This window comes from Hemiscyllium ocellatum, chromosome 17 (genome assembly GCF_020745735.1).
Source record: "Hemiscyllium ocellatum isolate sHemOce1 chromosome 17, sHemOce1.pat.X.cur, whole genome shotgun sequence".
Lineage (NCBI taxonomy): Eukaryota > Metazoa > Chordata > Chondrichthyes > Orectolobiformes > Hemiscylliidae > Hemiscyllium > Hemiscyllium ocellatum.
This window is the reverse complement of record NC_083417.1, coordinates 31005398-31026836: the sequence shown is the minus strand read 5'-3', so window position 1 is coordinate 31026836 and position 21439 is coordinate 31005398. Positions and strand designations below refer to the sequence as shown.

General features: G+C 38.8%; 1 protein-coding gene across 1 annotated transcript in view; it reads right to left on the bottom strand.

The window, feature by feature from the left end:
• cpne7 (copine VII) overlaps positions 1-21439 on the bottom strand; it is a 140779-nt gene that overhangs the window by 43904 nt on the left and 75436 nt on the right. Inside the window, exons 4-7 of the mRNA XM_060838336.1 lie at positions 20308-20382; positions 19027-19110; positions 12698-12787; positions 5820-5918 (exon numbers count right to left, since the gene is read on the bottom strand). Coding sequence (XP_060694319.1) covers positions 5820-5918; positions 12698-12787; positions 19027-19110; positions 20308-20382 — 348 coding nt within the window. The remainder of the gene's footprint in view (positions 1-5819; positions 5919-12697; positions 12788-19026; positions 19111-20307; positions 20383-21439) is intronic.

Below are 21439 nucleotides of genomic sequence, written 5' to 3'. Positions count from 1 at the left end.
ACAGGCAAGTACCAGATGGATAGTTTTACTGAAAAATCCAAAGGTTACTATCTGAGCCATACCACTCTGCTGTTAGCTTCACAAATTGGCATTTTACCATCTTGGTCACTATTGAAATAAATTGAATGGTGTGAAGTGATTTCAGACTGAGGATCCTTTTAATGATGGGTTGAAGATTAATGAATCAATTTTATCTTTTTCTTTCTGATTCTCTTTTACACTCTTTCTCTCTCTCTCTCTCTCTATCTCTCTCTCAATATCCAACCTTTCTTTCCCTTACTACTTCTCTTGCTGTACCTGATTTGGCACTGAACTCCCCTGTTCTAATTTCTACTTCATTCTTCAGTCCCTATCATTGTTTATTTCACAATCTTTTGAGGTGAATGCTCAAAGAGAGCTGCTTGCCCTGTTCACTTGGTTATAAAAGTCAGGTTTGTTTCTCTCCATCACAATCAGCTCACCATTCATAAATGTGCAAGAGTAGAGCTGCAGGTAGATGGGATAGTGAAGGCGGCATTTGGAAAGCAAGCATTGAGTATAGGAGTTGGGAGGTCATATTGAGGCTGTGCAGGATGTTGGTTAGGCCGCTTTTGGAATATTGCATGCAATTCTGGTCTCCTTCTTATCGGAATGTTGTTGTGAAACTTGAAAGGTTCAGAAAAGATTCACAAAGCTGTTGCCAGAATTGGAGGATTTGAGCTATTGGGAGAGGCTGAATAGGCTGGAGCCTCGGAGGCTGAGGGGTGACCTTATAAAGGTTTATAAAATCATGAGGGGCATGGATAGGATAAACAGACAAGGTCTTTTCCCTATGGTGGAGAAGTCCAAAACTAGAGGTCATAGGTTTAGGGTGAGAGGGGAAAGATATAAAAGGGACCTAAGGGTCACCTTTTTCATGCAGAGGGTGGTACGTGTATGGAATAAGCTGCCAGAAGAAGTGGTGGAGGCTAGTACAATTGCAACATTTAAAAGGCATCTGGATGGGTATATAAATAGGAAAGGTTTAGAGGGATACGGGCTGGGTGCTAGCAGGAGGGACTAGATTGGATATCTGGTCGGCATGGACAAGTTGGATCAAACAGTCTATTTCCGTGCTGTACATCTCTATGACTCTGTAACGTTAGCATTCATTTCAAGAGGGCTTGAATATCAAGAGCAGAGATGTGCTGCTGAGACAGTATAAGGCTCTAGTCTGTTCATATTTGAAATAATGTGAGCAATTTTGATTTGTCCAGTGATAACATCAGCTGAGATCATACCATGCAACATGAAAATTCAGTAACACAAAAAGTCTTGCACAACACTTCATAATCATGGATTTGAAAATATCACAGATCATCTGCTAGGCTGCTTGACCGGAGATCTTGCAGTGACTATGTAATATGGGTTACTCCCCACTTAGTAAGCATGTCTTAAAATGGTTTGTTGTCAGATACCATCCACATAAACCTCAAACTGAAAATAACAGTCAAAATGTCAATTCTGTTGCTAAATTATCAGCCAATGGGAAATTTGGAGAAGTAATCCATCATAAGAATACAAATTTGCTGAATATGCTGCCAACATGTCTCTTGCTATTCCAAAAAGTGTACATTGTGTGGATGTAGTGGCTCCCTCTGAAGTTGGGGTTGATGTGTTTGGGATGCCTCACATTCAGTCACAAGTAGTCGAATATCCTGATTCATCACTGGACCAGTTCACAGATTCATGTGTCACTGTCTTGAGCATTCAATGGCCACATGTTTAACATAGACTTGAAAACTTGGCATAATGTGTTTGACATTAGGACTAGTTTGCCCTTGAAGGTGATTTATTGTGAATATACCAACTTTATCACTGTATGGCCAAAATAAGCAAATGTTCTCAGGTACTTCCGTAATAATGTCAGGTCATCCTTGGATAACAACCCTTTGCAATTCTTGTCGTTGCTCATTTTTGCTAAATACTAATTGAAACTGCTGACATTCGCTTTGGTCAAAGTGTAACAGATAAATTCTGAGCACATTTTCAATTTCACGGGTGTGGTTGGAATCTGATGAATGATCACAATACTGGACTATTAGAATCTACCAGGCAGAAGATTTCAGGAAGCCACGATGAGCTAGAGTGCTGTACTGCAGTCTGATTCAACCATTGCATGGAATTGGTGATCCATTATACTCTGTGAAATAATCTCTTATAGGCTGTGCCATGAAGTACCATTTGACAAGGCACATGTATTTCAGGATGCATATGTCAGCACTAGCTCCTATGTCAATTTTAGCTTTTAGTGTTTTCATGTATAACGACCTGCCTTTTCAGGATTTTTCATGCTAATAGTTATATAATCTTCTGATCACATTATACCATTAACATGCCATGTGAGGTTAACCTCATGGAAAGCATGGTCATTTCTGACAACTGTCCTTTGCTTGCTTGTCTCTGAACCACATGAATGTGCTTGCATTTGTGCACCTTCTTAATATTTTCTTTGCAGCCATGATTTGTGGTCTTGTACCATCTTGTAGGTCATCTGTGATTTGTTTTACAGCCTGGCTTGACCTTATGAACCAGAGATCTTGCATCACCATGTACGCCCAATGCCCTTTGGTGGTGAGGAACATGCTTTACAGATATCGAGATTGGGTGGACAGCTTTTGGGTCAGTGTGATGAACCACATCTGTTGAAGACTTTATTAGCTTAGTGTGCTTTGTTGATTAATGAGTCAACATCATGGTATTTTTTTCTTGCTCAAAGATTCTCCCTCAGTGGTCAGCTGGTCAATGAGCATTTCTGAGAGCTCCCCTCCAGAAAAGTTGGACTAGTGCCTTTGCAGCATCTTCTGATAAACTGGTCAATAGAATCTTGGGGTTGCTGTCTGTATGGCAAGAGTTGGAGTGTGTAAATGCTAAGAACACACCAGACCTTTTCTGGATCATTCTGAACATCCATCAACAAACCAGACATGTTAATTTGGAAAATTCCATCCTTCCTGACAGCAAGCAAAGTTTTTGGAGATCACATATGGCTATCATGTATTGCCTGATCTGTTAATTAAAACTGTGTACATCGTCTGCATAGTTGTCATGCAGTAAAACAATCACCGAATGCCCAGCCCACGATAAATTGTTTTCCTTTGGTTTTTCTTTGGAAAGTACAGTGCCGTGTTTGTTTGTTTCTTTGCTCTGATCTTTATTGTTCAGTGTCCTTGCCAGTCTTTTCTGGTGTTTTTGTTATTGCTGCTCCTTTACTGGTCTTGGTCCCATTAAGAAAGTTTAAGGACCATATGTTTACCGGTTTAAAACAAGTATGGGCTTTTAATTTTATGTTTCAGCTTCAGTGAAGTCTGTACCAAAGAAGGTGCCAATTTGAAGAAAGAAAACGGCAGAACTTACTGAGGTCTGGACAAAAGTAATCCTAAGAGTGTAAGGCCACATTTCTAGCTATATATTTTCTCTGTAGCTATGCTGTAAGGTCTGTTCCACTGCAGTATTATTAAACATTTGGACTACAGGCATTTGGGACTCTTATTTTTTTAAGATGGGAGATACAGATTTCTTTTGGCTTTGATTGTATTGTAACTTTGGCCATTTTAACTTTTAATTAAGACAATCCCAAAATATTGTGTATTTTGAAAAGAACTTAAATGTTAATAAAAATAATTAGTTTTGTCTTCTTACTGTTCAATATTTAGCTGCAGATCCATATGGCCATCTACACTCTTAGAAACTGATGCTGCTGATTGTTGAATTCTTTGATGTCTTAAACTGTTGTCTAGTTGATCTTCAATTAGGTTTCCAAATATCTACTACTGACAGCATAAAGTCCTTTCTTTATGGCCAACCACCACTACTAGCCATTATGTGGTTCTTTTTTGCCTCTAGTGTGGCATTTTTACCTGATACAGCAATGCTTATGGCTTCATTCATAATATGATATAATAACGTGTTATTAAAGACATTATTATAGATATCTCATATGCACAACTATTACAATGATGGGCATATCTAGGTTTGAGCAAAAGAGTGTGCTTCTAGTAATTTGACTTAAGGTGTCACTTGAGACTTTTATACCATTATGACACATGCTATGATGCAGTGATGATCTCATGAATATGTCTCTTAATGATTAGTGACATATTGACCATGCGATACAAACTGTTTTATGAGTTGAAACAGGAAGAAATATTGTAACGTTCAGTGTTACATACAGGAAAATTAAATGGGGCCATAACCTCAACTGAGAATTACAATTACTTACAGGAAAAGATTGTAGTAATTAAAAAAAGGAAGTGCTTGATTCTAAAATGGCAAGAATTGGCATTCTATTGTCCTAGCTGACTAACAAATGGGAACTCCATGGCTTAATATAGAAACAAACTATAGGTTTACTACAAAACAGCTGGTATTAGGCTCCATTCCATAGTTTCAACAGTGGAATGTGGATTATTGCACAAAGCCCCAAAGAACACGGAATACTTTTGACTGCTGTTGCTTGGCACAAATCCTACACTTGCGATATTAAGATATTAAGAGATATAAAGATGAGAACAGGTGCATTTTAAGGGCCACTTCCAAAGGGGGAAAGAACAATACAGAGAGAGACAGACAGAAAGTTTTGGGAGCAGTATTCGAGAATTTGGAGCCACTATGACAGAAAAATGGTGGCCAATGATGTAACAATTAAAATCAGAAATGTGCAAAAGACAGAATTTTTAAAAATTCAATACTGGATAAGTCAGCATTCATTGCTTATCATAACTGCCCCATAGGGCAGCCAACCGCCAACTACATTCCTGTGGGTTTGGAGTTAAATGTAGGCCAGAGCAGGTAAAGTCAACAGATTTCCTTTCCTGAAGTGCACTAGTGAACCACATGGCGTGTCACAATGATCAACAGTGGTTACATGATAACCAGATCTCTTCCAGATATTTATTGAAATCAAATTTCATCTCCTATGGTGTGACTTGAACCCATGTTCCCAGAAGCAAAACAGAAATTGCTAAATATTAGCCTGGAATTCTAGATTGTTAGTTCAGTGACATTACCAATACGACATGACCAGCAGCTCCTAAAGCAGTGCAGACATTTCACTGGGTTCCTGGTTGGAGAAAACAGCAAAGTTGTGGCACAGAACATCAGCAAACATTATGCTTTCACAGAAGGCAATATTTAAAAGCTGAATAAAGGAAATTATTCAGAACATTAAAAACAAATACTAAAACTTGACCATTCATTTTTCTATGAAGTGTATGAGCTGAATTTCCTTGATTCACATGATCCCAGTGCAGTTTCTTGAATTGTGTGGCCATTATGTACATATCCAGATGGAATAACTGCAGCAAAATATAGACATTGCTACAGTGGAACCATAAATGCAGAGATGAAGAAAAGGGTCAAATATGAGACAAAGGTTGGTGCAAGTTGTGCACTGAATGCCTTCTCTGAGCCCAAGGTGTTTGACAGAGGGGAGAGCTACTACACGACTCTCTATCCATTTGGAGTTGATTTTAATATCTGATTCTAATGGACAAAAGATCATGGGAGAAGGAGAAGGGGAAGATAGGTTACCAAGGATGGGGGTCTGCAATCATAAGAGAAAAGCCTAACACTTTTGAGGTTACCGTTCAGCTCAGTTTTATTACAAGCTGCAAATATAAAATGAATTTAAACATTCAACCAAATAATATTAGTCTCATAGATTTTAAGCACAGAACAGAACTAAAATATTATATATTTTAGAGCAGTCGCATTGCAGCACAGTCATTAGAACTAACCCTTCTGATTGTCCATCGATCATTGAGTCACTTCACAAAACATTATGGTTCAATATCATTTACCTTGTTTTCTCCCATTGCTTTCCGCATTTGCTCAAATGTTGTATAAAACTCTCCAATATAATCATGCTTTCCACGAGTGTCATAATCCCAGACTAAACACTGCAAACAAGCAGAACATATATATAATTTAAGGTGCTGTATTGGATGCATTTCTGCTCATTTATCTCTACAGATTGAAAGGGAACAGAGAAAAGAGGATTGATGAGGACAGAGCGGTAGATGTGATCTATATGGACTTCAATAAGGCGTTCGACAAGGTTCTCCATGGGAGACTGGTTAGCAAGATTAGATCTCACGGAATACAGGGAGAACTAGCCATTTGGATACAGAACTGGCTCAAAGGTAGAAGACAAAGGATGATGATGGAGGGTTGTTTTTCAGACTGGAGGCCTGTGACCAGTGGAGTGCCACAAGGATTAGTGCTGGGTCCTCTACTTTTTGTCATTTACATAAATGATTTGGATGTGAGCATAAGAGGTATAGTTAGTAAGTTTGCAGATGATACCAAAATTGGAGGTGTAGTGAACAGCAAAGAGGGTTACCTCAGATTACAACAGGATCTGGACCAGATGGGCCAATGGGCTGAGAAGTGGCAGATGGAGTTTAATTCAGATAAATGCGAGGTGCTGCATTTTGGGAAAACAAATCTTAGCAGGACCTGTACACTTAATGGTAAGGTCCTAGGAAGTGTTGCTGAATAAAGAGACCTTGGAGTGCAGGTTCATAGCTCTTTGAAAGTAGAGTCGCAGGTAGATTGGTCAGAGTATTGAGTACAGGAGTTGGGAGGTCATGTTGCAGCTGTACAGGACATTGGTTAGGCCACTGTTGGAATATTGCATGCAATTCTGGTCTCCTTCCTATTGGAAAGATGTGAAACTTAAAAGGGTTCTGAAAAGATTTACAAGCATGTTGCCAGGGTTGGAGGATTTGAGCTATAGGGAGAGGCTGAACAAGCTGGGGCTGTTTTCCCTGGAGCGTCGGAGGCTGAGGGGTGAACTTATAGAGCTTTACAAAATTATGAGGGGCATGGATAGGGCAAATAGACAAAGTCTTTTCCCTGGGTCAGGAAGTCCAGAACTAGAGGGCATAGGTTTATGGTGAGGGAAAAGATGTAAAAGAGACCTACAGGGCAATATTTTCACACAGAGGGTAGTACGTGTATGGAATAAGCTGCCAGAAGAATTGATGGAGGCTGGTACAATTGTAACATTTAAGAGGCATTTGGATGGGTATATGAATAGGAAGAGTTTGGAGGGATATAGGCCAGGTGCTAGCAGGTGGGACTAGATTGGGTTGGGATATCTGGTTGGCATGGACGGGTTGGACCAAGGGGTCTGTTTCCATGCTGTACATCTCTATGACTCTATCTATGACTCTATAAATAGAGTGGTGGGACAAAAATAGAAATTGCTGGAAAAGCTCAGCAGGTCCAGCAGCATCAGTGGAGAGAAATCAGAATTAAGGTTTCGGGTCCAGTGACTCTTCCTCAGAATTGATGGTAGCTAGGAAAACTTTGGTTTACATGATGGAGATATGGTCTGTGGAGGGTGTAAGGAATAAACGGTAGGTGGAGATAGAGCCCAAAGAGAGAGAGAGAAGAGCTGTTGGACAAAGGAGTGGATAATAATAGGGCTAGGAAGGTGAATAGCTATTAATGGGGACTATTAGTGGCTAACAAAGGGCTGTGTATAATAGCAGACCATATGATACCAAGACCAGGTATGTGGCGGTAGGAGTAATTATATGGGAGAGTTCAAGCTGTAAAGTTATTGAACTCAATAAAAAGTCTGAAGGCTGCAGGATTCCCAAGTTGAACATGAGGTGATATTCTTCCAGCTTGTGCTGAGCTTCACTGGAACACTGCAGCAAGCCTGAGAAAGAGATGTTGGCCTGGGAACAGGGTGGTGTGTTAAAGTTGGAGGCAACTGGAAGTTCAGAGTATGTTTTGCAGGCAGAATGCAAGTGTTCTGCAAAGTGGTCACCCAGTCTATGCTTCACTTCCCCAATGTAAAAGAGACCACATTATGAGCGGCGAATGCAGTAGACTAGATTGTGGGAAGTGCAGGTGAAGTACTACTTCACCTGGAAGGTATATTTGAGCCATTGGATATGGAGGAGGAGGTGCTAAATGGGCAGGTGTTACACCTTTAGCAGTTGAGGTGGAACGTGCTGTGGGGCTGTGGAGGGGTGGGGTTGGGGTGGTGTTGGATGTGAAAGAAGAGTGAACCAAGGTGAACCAGAGGGAATGGTCCCTGTGGAAGGCTGACATGGGAGGTGGGGGTAATGTGTGTCTGGTGATGGCATCCCATTGGAGATGGCAGAAATTGCAGCTTATTATCCTCTGGGTGTGGATGCTGGTCGAATGGTAAGGACAAGGGGGACCCTATTGCTTTTGCAGGAGCGAAGAGAGAGAGAGTGAGTGCCTAAGAATGGGAAATGGGTCAGAACTGGCTGAGGGCACTTTCAACAATAGTGCTGGGGAATCCACAGTTGAGAAAGAAGGTGGACATTTCGGAGACTCCTTTGTCGAACGTGGCAACATCGGAACATATGCCACAGAGAAGTGGTGAGACCTCTAGCTGAGGACTAATAGTTTTCACCACATTGTTCAAGCTATTCATGAACAAAGACTCCGATGAAGACTAGAAAATACATTGTTAACATTCAACACATGAACCAGTAATTGAACTTAATGGAATTAAGAACATCTTTAAAATAATTTCAATGATTGATTAGGCAGGCTATGGCATAGCCAATATATTGCAATGCAGATAAAGGGAAACAAGTGAGCCTGGGTACATTTAAAATCTGCAGACTTGGCATGGAGAATGTGCGACTGGTTAACTTATGTTTCTATTTATTGCTAATTGCACTAATAATATTAAATCTCATCCACCCAAGGATTGCACCACACTGTAGTAAGGAGGCTGAGAAATTGTTGCATGCAGCAAGAGTTGCCACTGATCTTTTGCCAAAGTTACAGGATCAATCGCAATAATCATGAAGAAATTATGAACTTCAAAAACGATTTTCTGTAATACCCTGAGGTCTGAACTCTGGTTGTATGACAAGAAAGAAATTGCTGAAAAAGAAATGTCACTTTATAAAGAGCAATGGGGTTCAATGCGCTTCCCATTGATCAAAAATATATGGAAATGCAAGAGCAAAATTATATTTGAATTTACTTAAAAATTTAGACTTGCCAAGAAAAAGTTATAAACTCAACAAAACTGTTTCTATCACCCCTTCTTATATTTTACTTGAGCATTAGAATAATAAAGATACAGTCGCTATAGTCCCAGAGGACCATAGGGCTGCTCTCTCATTAGAGAGAGAGAGATGCCTGGTGGTGGTTTAACCTGAGGGTCACCACATCTCAGGCAACAGGAAAGGTTGAGCAGGTGGAACCATCGTAGTAAATACAGTTTGAACAGGAATTGAACCCATGCTATTGGGAAATCTCTACACTGAAAACCAGCCATCCAGCTAACTGACCACTATGTACAGTATATGTACAGTTAATACACAAGAATATACAATATTTTAATGCACTGTTTTGACATTTTAAGATTCACTTTTCATTTTTAAATGTTTCTTTCTAGTTTGAGCATTTTCCTGTGTATTTGCTTTTTTTTGCTTTAGTCTTTCTCTTTGCTTGATCTTTGAATTCAACAAAACATGAAAGAAACAAAAGAGTTATTTGTAGAAATATCAGAATTTATTAATAAAGAAATGCCATGGATGTCATCTCTATGTAAATTCTCAAAATGTGTTTGATGAAGTGCTATGCAAAAAGTATGTTGGTAAATTTAAGGTATGTATTTTCGAAGTTATTTAAAGGACAGAACGCAGTGATTTATCAATATTTTCAGATTGGACAGGTACTAACCTGTTTCCCTGGGATTACAATTGATATCATTGCTTCTTTCAGAATGATTATATAATCAGAGTTTGGGTATAGAGAGTACAATTTCAAAATTTGCACAACATCCAAAATTAGGGAACAGAGTTCAATGTGGGGAGGACTCTAGATGTCTTCAGAAGGGCCTATCAATATCAGATGATATTTAATGCAGAGAAGTGGCTAGTTACGTATTTTCAGAGGACAATATGGACTTTGGCTGACAAGAATCAACATGCGACTAAAGTAGATGTAACGACTAATCTAATGTTGGTTAAAGGCCAAAACAGTCAAGAAATTTACAGAATTGATTGCTTGACTCACTGGCAGAAGGGAACTGTGACCAGGGAATGAGAGATTTATTTCCTGACACAAGCAAGTGGATCAGTGATATTCAGCAGAGCAATCACATTCCAGAGAGGTGATAGAATGCCTGATGTCAATAATGTCTACAGCACTTGTTCTGGGTTGTCATCCTGATACTAACAAATTAACTTAAAAGTATCATTAGATTATCCTGTTAGTGATTGCTGTTTGTGACAGATTTGGCCAGGGCAGCCATTCCTATTCCCCTTTAGTCTTCAAGTCGAAATAGCAGATCAGGCCTGAAGGATGTCAAGGCAGTAAAGAATGCGTTTTTAATGAGGACCTTTTGGATTGGGCAAATGCCTTTGCCACTCACAATTAAAGATTGTAGGCAGATAGGTCAAGTGGGGAAAGAGCACGGAGTACCCTCCATTGTTAAACAAAGAGGAAGCTTCATTAGTGTTTTATCTGGCTGGGTAAAAATCAGCATGACACACAGGTGTTTAGGTGAGATCTGTTCCATTTAATGAATATAGAACAAAGGACATCTGTGAATTTACACACATGCTCATCACTCAGAAATTCAGTTTGTCAAGTTCTCAGGTACAATTACAATCTGAAAATACTCATGATCATCAAAGAAAACTATTTTGATTCAAAGAGACAGAAGAAGTACAGAACAGATCTGACACTACTTAGTAGATCCATTTCATTGAATATTTTTCTTCCAAAATGCCAAGAAATACCAAAAAGAACTAAAAGAATAATATTAATCACTGTTGAATCATCACTGATACAAATTAAAACAATAATCTTAGTAATTGGCAAACATTGCCTAAAATAAAAAAGCCATTAAAAATCTAAAACAAACACACACTGTAGCATTCCCCCAACTTTGGTTTTAGTAGACAGTTGGATTAATGCTTGCAAAAAAGTAATGAACAATAAAATATCACAATAATAACACTTTTTAATTGATAGAACTGTAATTCCCAAATTGACATATAGGAGTGCTTAATGAGGAAGGTGAAGAAGCAGGGAAAGGAAACATCTTGTGGAAATTATAGAAATTTTGTACATTCCAAAGAAATTAATTTATTGTCAAGGGTAGATACATTTTATGAAGGATGAAAGATTTAAAGTTAAAAATAAAATGTAATTTTTTTCCAAATCTCAGCATTAGCAGTGCCCATTGCTGATGCTTGGCAATAGTACAATCAACTTATTGATCTTGCTATAGATTTTTTAGCTTGCCACTAATTTCAATGGTTAATAATTTAGGGTGGCACAGTTCTAGCACTGCTGCCTCTCAGTGCTGGGATCCCAGGTTTCAGCCTTCGGAGTCTGTGTTTGGGAGCTTGCACATTTGTTTCCACTGGATACACTGGGTTCCTCCCACAGTCCAAAGATAGAACATAAGAACATAGGAACTAGGAGCAGGAGTAGGCTATCTGCCTCTTCAAGGCTGATCTTGTTGTGGCTTCAGCTCCAGTTATCCATCCTCTCCCCACAACCCTTAATTACTTTACTGTTCAAAAAGATTATCTATTTTAGTTTTAAAAATATTCAATGAGGAAGCCTCAACTACTTCACTGGGCAGGGAATTTCACAGATTTACAACTCTTTCAGTAAAGAGGTTGCTCCTCAATACATCTGCTGCTCTTAATTTTGAGCTATGCCCTCTTGTTCTACCCTGAAACTTCGATTCTCCTGCTCTTGGATGCTGCCTGACCTGTTGTGCTTTTCCAGCACCACACTCTCGACTCTTGATACTCCAGCATCTGCAGCCCTCACTTTTTCCAAGTGGAAACATCCTCTCTGCTTCTATCTTATCTATTCCCTTCATAATTTCAGATGTTTCTATAAAGATCCCTCCTCATTCTTCTAAATCCCAATGAATATAATCCCAGTCTACCCAGTCTTTCCTCATAAGCCAACCCCATCAACTCTCTAGAATCACCCAGTAAATCTCCTCTACTCCTTCTCTTGTGGCAGTACATCCTTTCTCAAGTAAGGAGACTAAATCTGCACACAGTATTCCAGGTGTGGCCTCACCAGCACCCTATACAGCTGCAACATAACCTCTCTGCTTTTTAACTCAATCCCTTTAGCAACGAAGGACAAAATTCCATTTGCCTTCCTAATTACTTGTTGCACCTGCAAACCAACCACGTTACTTGCAAAAACAACCATATAGGGTAGGTAGCCTGGCCATGCTAAATTGCACAGTACTGCCCAGGGATGTGCAGGCTAGGTGGTTAGCATGATTAATGTAGGGGATTATTATTGGTCTGGTTGAGATGCTCTTTAGAGGAATTGTGAAGACTAGGCCTCTATCTGCACTGTAAGGATTCTATGATTCTATGATGACACCAAAAATCAGGCTTTTAAAAACAAAATGAGCCATCAATCTTTAATGATAGCTTCACATTTGGACAAAAGTTGAAAATCTGGTTCAAAATGTTGCAAACTACTATTGATCCTGACTCAACATTTTACAATGACAAGAAGAGAGACATGTACCAAGGAAACAATTAGCTTCAACTGAACTTTTGTCCACAAAAGGTTACAAAGTGATTTTCCAATAACAAACAAATAAAACACATTCTGTTGAGAAAACTGTCTTCCGTTTGAACACATGCAGAAGTAAATATTCAACATGAATCTGTACCTTTAGCTGTCTCTTTTCATCACAACTACAGAGTGAGCTCAAGGAAACTTTAAAGGGTTCCCACACAGGATTCAAGTTGTTCTTGATAACCTGGTGGAGAATAAAGAAGAAAAGCGCACGTCACATTACACTCAGTTTTAGTCAATCTCACACAAAACAAAGGAAAAGGACATGATTTTATAGCATTCCTTTGGCAAATTTGAAGATGAGTTCTCATAAAATGCATCACATGCCCTGCTTGTCATGTGCCTAGCTGCCTTTTTCCAACTATATAGTGGACAGAGGTGGTGCCAGGCCTGTCCTTGAGTCCATTGCGGCCTCTAAGTGGCCAATTAATGGCAATTTAACTATCTCATTCATCTCTGTGGTTATTTTACTTTCACCAAGGAAAGCCCAGACAAGCTAAGTGCCATAGCAGCTCTTACTGCACTGGCTGGTGTTGAGAAAGGATCACTTGCCCTGTCTCCTGATTTGAAGAGGAAATCTTGCCTTTGAAATCTGTCAAGTCTTTACCTTCCTCCCTGCCAACATATTTGATTCTAAAACCTGCTTCTTACTTTGCAGATGTTGCCAGACATACCGTATCTCTCCAGCACTTTCGGTTTGTTTTCCATAATGCGTTCCGTTTCAGGAACTGATTTACAGTATCAGCAGTGGCCACCAGCTCTCTAAGGCGAGATTTCCTCCCAGATAAGGACATAAATCTCAACCTTGGACAATTCTTGTTGTTTTCAGTGTAAAATAGCTGCAGCGCAGCTGCTTTATTGATAGATGGGACCTAACATTTTTGTCAGGTGTTGGTGGCAAGGAATGTGGCACCCTATAAAACACAGCCCAACATATACTTACTTTTTGGATGATTTGGATGAATTCAATGTAGTCCTAAGAAATTAAATGTTCAAATTAAATGTGAGTGCAAACAAATAGATTATAAAGAAAACTGAAAATTACTCCTTTCCTTGTGTAGAAGACTAGTCACTTTGTGCTCAATCTGTTGGCCACAAAAGGTAATTACTTTGCATATACTATTCATGCCCCATGACGTCAAAGTGAATTATTGAGGAAATTTTCTTTTAAAACTGTCACAAGTGATTTTCCAATCTGTAGTCAGGCATGCCACTTACTATGATTTTTAATGAATCATTAATATGCTCAGATAAAGTTCTTGCACATCCTGTTACCCATTAACAGTTAATGTATTTTTCATATTTATGGGGTGTTTGAAATCTGCCTGTAGATTTAAAGGAAAATATAGGAAAGCACATTATGGAATTGTAGAATGATAGAGCATTAGGAGGACATTCAGTCCAAATTGCTCAGAAGAGCTTTCTAAGGAGTTCCATTCCCATTCCTTTCCCCATGGTCCTGCAAAGATTTCCCCTTCAAGCATTTCACCAATTCTATTTAGAAAGGCACTACTACTGCCTAAAAGTTGAATGTACATCTAATCATAACAAGTGTTAAAAAAGAATCTTAGAACCTCAACATTTTAATGGCTGCTTTTGTCACATAGACCCCATCCTCAGACCACGACAATAGGAAACTGGAAGTAGAACCACCTGCCACAACAGACAGAACCGTATAAATTCAGGACAGATCATAACAACAGCACTTCATCCTGAGGCTACACTTCACTGAAGATGTCACCCAGGGGGGAGACAAAACATTTGCAAGAAAATTAACCAGCTCGCCAACAACTCCAACCACAACCCAAATACGAATCTTCACTGAAACCTTTAGCATATTGAGTTGGCATTTTAGTCTATCTCGTCAGTTTTCAGTACTTCTCTTTAAATCTGAAGATCACCAGTTAACTTGGAAAATTTCCAACATTTATGTAAATGTATGTCTTAGGCATATACTAATTACAAATTGAACACTCTGCATGTCAAAAAAATGTAATAAGCAGTTTGGAAAATGATTTAGTTCTATTATTGACAGCTGTAATGAGGAATGTCAGATGCAATCATTTTAAATAGTCTTTTTAGGCTAGTAATGGAATTTGTTCATTAGTCTTTCCAGCTCTATTACTTCATAAATAGGCAATTAAAAGAGTAAAATCATTATTCTGGAGACAAAGGTGACACACATTATACTAGCCTGCTGGATTTGAGTGACAAGAACATGAACATTTCTTTGATAGTGTCATTTGTTTTGCAGTCTTCATAATATCAAAGCAATCTAGAACATGGACTATGAAATGGTTCTACCATCATAGAAATCTTCTTTGGTTTAAGTGTGTAAAACCGAAAGCCTGTTTTGCTAAATGTTCTGTCCAACATCATTTGATTCAAGGAATTTTGTTCCTTACATGTATTCAATTTTGAAGGGTGCAGGTACTCAAATTTGTAATAATTTGTAATTCTGTAATAAATGCACCAAGCCTCAATGAAATACATAAATTTATTAAAAATGTGATTTCTTTGAAGGATACAACATTATTGCACTTTTATTACAGCATTGGGCAAGGATAATACAAATAAAACCACTGATTAGAATGAGAATGTTTATTTTTATTTAGACCAAATGTTCCATTTAAATGATATAACATAGAACATATAGAATATTACAGCGCAGTACAGGCCTTTCGGCCCTTAATGTTGCGCCAACCTGTGGAACCAATCTGAAGCCCATCTAACCTATACTATTCCATTCTCGTCCATATGCCTATCCAATGACTATTTAAATGCCCTTAAAGTTGGCGAGTCTACTACTGTTGCAGGTGGTGCATTCCATGCCCCTACTACTCACTAAGTAAAGAAACTACCTCTATCTGTCCTATATCTATCACTGCTCAATTTAAAGCTATGTCCCCTTGTGCTAGCCTTCACAAACTGAGGAAAAAGGCTTTCACTGTCCAACCTATCTAACCCTCTGATTATCTTATATCTCAATTAAGTCACCTCTCAACCTTCTTCTCTCTAACAAAAACAGGCTCAAGTCTCTCAACTTTTCCTCATAAGATCTTCCCTCCATACCAGACAATTAGTAAATCTCCTCTGAACCTTTTCCAAAGCTTCCACATTCTTCCTATAATGCAGTCACCAGAACCAAATGCAACACTCCAAATGTGACCGCACCAGAGTTTTGTGCAGCTGCAGCATGATCTCATGGTTCTGAAACTCATTCTCTCTGCCAATAAAAGCTAATACACCGTATGCCTTCTTACCAACCAGATCACCCTGGGTCACAACTTTCAGGGATCTATGTACCTGGACACAGAGATCTCTCTGCTCACCTACACAACCAAGGATCTTACCATTAGCCCGGTAACCTGCATTCATGTTACTCCTTCCAAAGTGAATCACTTCACATTTTTCCACTTAAAATCCATTTGTTGCCTCTCAGCCCAGCTCTGCAGCTTATCTATGTCTTTCTGTAAAATACAACATCCTTCGTCACTATCCACAACTCTACTGATCTTAGTGCCATTTTCAAATTTACTAACCCATCCTTCTATGCTCTCATACAGGTCATTTATAAAAATGATAAACAACAGTGGACCCAAAACAGATCCTTGCAGTACCGCACTAGTAACTGAATTCCAGGATGAATATTTCCCATAAACCACCACCTTCTACCTTCTTTCAGCCAATTTCTGATCCAAACTGGTAATCCCATCCCTTTCGTTAGAGAGAGTAGGGTTGAGAGGTGATTTAATTGAGATATATAACACAATCAGAAGGTTAGATAGGTTGGACAGTGAAAGTCTTTTTCCTCAAATGGTGATTTTGTGCAATAGTCTTCTATGTGGAACCTTATCAAACACTTTACTGACATCCATATACACCACATCAACTGCTTTACACTCATCCGCCTGTTTGGTCACCTTCTCAAAGAACTCAATAAGGTTTGTGAGCACGACGTACCCTTCAAAAACCTTGTTGACTATCCCTAACCAACTTATTCCTTTCCAGATGATTATAATTCCTCTCTCTCATAACCCTTTCTAACACTTTACCCATAGCCGGAGTAAAGCTCGCAGGTCTATAATTTCCAGGGTTGTCTCTACTCCCATTCTTGAACAAGGGAGTAACAGGATAGGTCAGAGTCAGCATGGATTTATGAAGGGGAAATCATCTGGAATTTGTTGAGGATGTAACTCTGAAGATGGACAAGGGAGATCCAGTAGATGTAGTGTACCTGGACTTTCAGAAAGCTTTTGATAAGGTCCCACATAGGAGGTTAGTGAGCAAATTAGGACGTATGGTATTGTGGGCAAAGTACTAACTTGGATTGAAAGTTGGTTGACTGATAGGAAACAAAGAGTAGTGATAAACAGCTCCATTTCAGAATGGCAGGCAGTGACCAATGGGGTACCGCAGGAATCAGTACTGGGACCACAGCTTTTTACAATATATGTTAATGATATAGAAGATGGTATTAGCAATAACATTAGCAAATTTACTGATGATACTAAGCTGGGTGGCAGGGTGAAATGTGATGAGGATGTTAGGAGGTTACAGGGTGACCTGGACAAGTTAGGTGAGTGGTCAGATGCATGGCAGATGCAGTTTAATGTGGATAAATGTATGGTTATCCACTTTGGTGGTAAGAACAGGAAGGCAGATTACTACCTAAATGTAATCAATTAAGTAAATTGGCAGTACAGAGAGCTCTGGGTGTTCTTGTACACCAATCAATGAAGGCAAGCATGCAGGTACAGCAGGTAGTGAAGAAGGCTAATAGCATGCTGGCCTTCATAACAAAAGGATTGAATATAGAAGCAAAGAAGCTCTTCTGCAGCTGTACAGGGCCCTGGTGAGACCACATCTGGAGTACTGTGCGCAGTTCTGGTCTCCAAATTTGAGGAATGACATTCTGGCTATTGAGGGAGTGCAGCGTACGTTCACAAGGTCAATTCCTGGAATGGCGGGATTACCTTACACTGAAAGACTGGAGCGACTGGGCTTGTATACCCTTGAGTTTAGAAGACTGAGAGGGAATCTGATTGAGACATATAGATTATTAAAGGATTGGACATTCTGGAGGCAGGAAACATGTTTCCGCTGATGGGTGAGTGCCGAACCAGAGGACATGGCTTAAAAATATGGGGTAGACCATTTAGGACAGAGATGAGGAGAAACTTCTTCACCCAGAGAGTGGTGGCTGTGTGGAATGCTCTGCCCCAGAGGGCAGTGGAGGCCCAGTCTCTGGATTCATTTAAGAAAGAGTTGGATAGAGCTCTCAAGGATAGTGGAATCAAGGGTTATGGAGATAAGGCAGGAACAGGATACTGATTAAGGATGATCAGCCATGATCATATTGAATGGTGGTGTGGCTTGAAGGGCAGAATGGCCTACTCCTGCACCTATTGTCTATTTGCTATCTTCCAGTCTTCTGGCACTAATCTCATAGACAATGACGATATAAAGATCAAAGCCAAAGGCTCAGCAATCTCCTCCCTGGCTTCCCAGAAAATCCAGGGATAAATTCCATCTGGCCCAGGGGACTTATCTATTTTTACACTTTCCAGAATTGCTAACGCCTCTTCCATATGAACCTCAATCCCATTGAGTCTAGTAGCCCGTATCTCAGTATTCCCCTTGACCACATTGTCTTTTTCTAATGTGAATACTGACGAAAAGTATTCATTTAGCAATTTCCTTATCTCCTCTGACTCCATGCATAACTTCCCACTACTATGCTTGATTGTCCCTCATCTTACTCTTATCATTCTCTTATTCCTGATATAGCTATAGAATGCCTTAGGATTTTTCTTGATCCTATCCACCAACGACTTTTTATGCCCCCTCCTGGCTCTTCTTAGCTTTTTCTTTAGATCTTTCCTGATAAATAGATAATTAAAATTGTAAGTGTATCTTGTTTCACTTTTTAAAATTGGTCTCCATGCCATTTCTCTTGTTTAGAGGTATTAGAAATACTGGTCAATTTCTCTCAACTGCTCTTTGAGTGACCAAGTAGCACAATTCTAGCTTCATGTTTTAGGCAGCTTTGCCTCTTTCATCTACTCAACTCCAATAAAACTTGCAGCCTATTTTGCTTGTTAATATTCAAGGAAAATAGTCAGTTAAAAATAAAATGTTATTTAAAATTATGAATGAGGAATTCATAATTCAAAACCGAATATTTAAAGAGGCATAAAATATTAACGTTACATAAAAGCAACTTTTAAATGAATATTTTCTATTATATTTCTTTCTGAATAGATCATGTAACTTTGTTACCATTGCTTTAAGTGTGTTTACCATAGGCTTTAAATTTCATATTCCATATTAATTCCATCATCATTGAGTAAAGCGTTTTATCTTCTATGGTTTGTGTGTTGTACAGTAATCCTAGATATTTTTCTAAAGCATTCCACACACCTCTGTCCTGTAGACAAGTTGCTCAGATTCATCATCATTCATCCTGTATATCTCCAAGAAAGGATCTGATTTGCTGAAAAGATCCTGAAATGATATTAAGAAAATTCTGCTATTACCAAGGTCAGTTGACCAAATATATATCAAGATCTTGAAATGACAATTGGGACAGATGAGCTATGTAATTTGACATGAAACACAAAATTATTAAAGAAAATGGAATAGGCAACATAACAAAAGAAAATGTAAACCCCTCCTGACATTCCCACTGTCCTACTGTGACTATCAGATAATGAACCAATCCATGTCAACATGTAGCAAGGAGGAGATAATGTGCAGACTTGAGCTGCAAAGTTACAAGTAACATTCACATCGCACAAGTCCCAGGCAATGACCATCTTCAAGAAGAGATTCTAACCATCTCCTTGTGTCATACGACTCGATTGTCATCACTGACTTTCCTAAATATCAATATCCGGGAAGGGTCCCCATAACCAGACGGTGAACTCCACCAACCATATAAATATGCAACTATAACAGCAGATCAGAGGCTGAGAATTCTGAGGTGTAAACAGGATGGTGTCAAGTATCCACTTAAGTGATATAAGTAAAAGGGGCCAGATGCAGGGAAACTCACTCTTTATGTTACCTTGTGTACTTTGAAAGTGTAAAAGCAGGAAATCGGCCCTTATTATCATACAATTAAATTATTTGTTTAATGGACAAACTGTGTAAGGGTTAACAAATGCAATACTACTCTGAAAAATCTCTGTTTGGTGGCAAGCTGATATAAATGGCATCTATCCCATTTTCTTGCTACAAAATGGAAGGTCTCCCCGTTTAGATCATGTCTAAATCTGTCTGTTTGCAAGATGAAAATCCATTTGAGTCATCCTCCAAAATGTACTTTGTATAGATCTGATTAAAATGTAGTTAAGGCTGTCTTATGAAATGAAATATGAGTCTTAAAGTGAGTATGGTGATTTGAGAAAGCATTATTGCACATAATGTTATTCAGAAGCAACAAACCATCAAAGTTTAATTATCACCTCTCTTGAGCACTTTAATTATCTTAGTGAGATTTGATATTCATATCCTGCTTTATTGAATCTACATAAAGGGAACAATAACTCCAAAAACGAATCCTTTCTTTTAAAATTCAGGCATTTATGCAACTAGATTGTACCATAAAAAGCATTGCTTTGTGCAATTGAGAATTTTAATTTTATAATCCACTTTCTTATATATATTCTATTAAATTTAGTGCTCAAAGATCTACCGTACCTTATCATCCAGTTTCTTGGCACAGAAGGCCAATTCAACATAGCCATTGTTTCCACTTATTTCTTCTGCAATAACCTGTGAACAGAGACAGAAATAATAAGTCTAGCTGATGGCATGCACCATGCTTAGCTATTACATTAATACTAGATTACAATGGATTTCTTAATGGTACAGGTTATGTTAAAGAGAGGTTGAATAATCCGTGAAGCTTTTTATGCAATGGAAACGCAGTTATAAGATCATAGTAATTATATCAGCAATTTAATGATATTTTTAAAATGTTTATGTCATCTCATTGATTCTTATTAAAGAGTAAATCAGACAGAAATATCTGGTGATTGCACATGTAAAGTTAACCATGAAAATCAGGAAGTCGCTATCTGAATCACTCTCCCCTCTGGGAATTTTAACATAAAGTCTGCAACAGCATGATGTTGTGGTACTTACATGATAGAAACCTTAACTTGCCAGAGAGAAAAAGAAATTGGTGTTGTCCATTCAAATATAAGCTCAAGGTGCAAGCTGTCTTAAAATTGTCAAAGTCTTTACCGCTGAAGATTGGTTTCTACATACTTAGGGTTTCATTGTTTCAGACTTCAAAAATAGTATTCAGTTTTTAAAACTCAAAATCAACTGCTTGCAACTCTCTGATTCCAACTCATTGTTTATTGGCTTCAACAGAGATGGGAGAGGAGAAAGACAGCAAACTTGCTCCCAGGACGGAAGATAATTATTTATTAATGTTGGTAACATGGGTAACTTGGAGTTTCCTGGCTAAAGTAACACAACAGATCATGGGAGATCAAGAGTGTTTTGGTGGAAGGAGACAAGTATATTTACAGTACTCCTTGTGGGACGAGTAGTACAGGCGCTTTCTGCCCCAGGAAGCTAACCTTTGAATTGGTTCCTTCCATCACTCAGACTTCCTCCCTCCCATACTTAGGAGCTCCCAATCAGGATTTTTAGGTCAGACCCACCATAAAATTATTGGATTGGATACTCCCCACTGGACTGAGTATCAAGTCTGTCAAACAAACTAACTTCTGGGCAGGCAACATAACACACATTGTGGAGTCAGAATATCACATCATGCAGGAATCCTGAACCCTAGCATTTCCAAAGCAAATTGCAT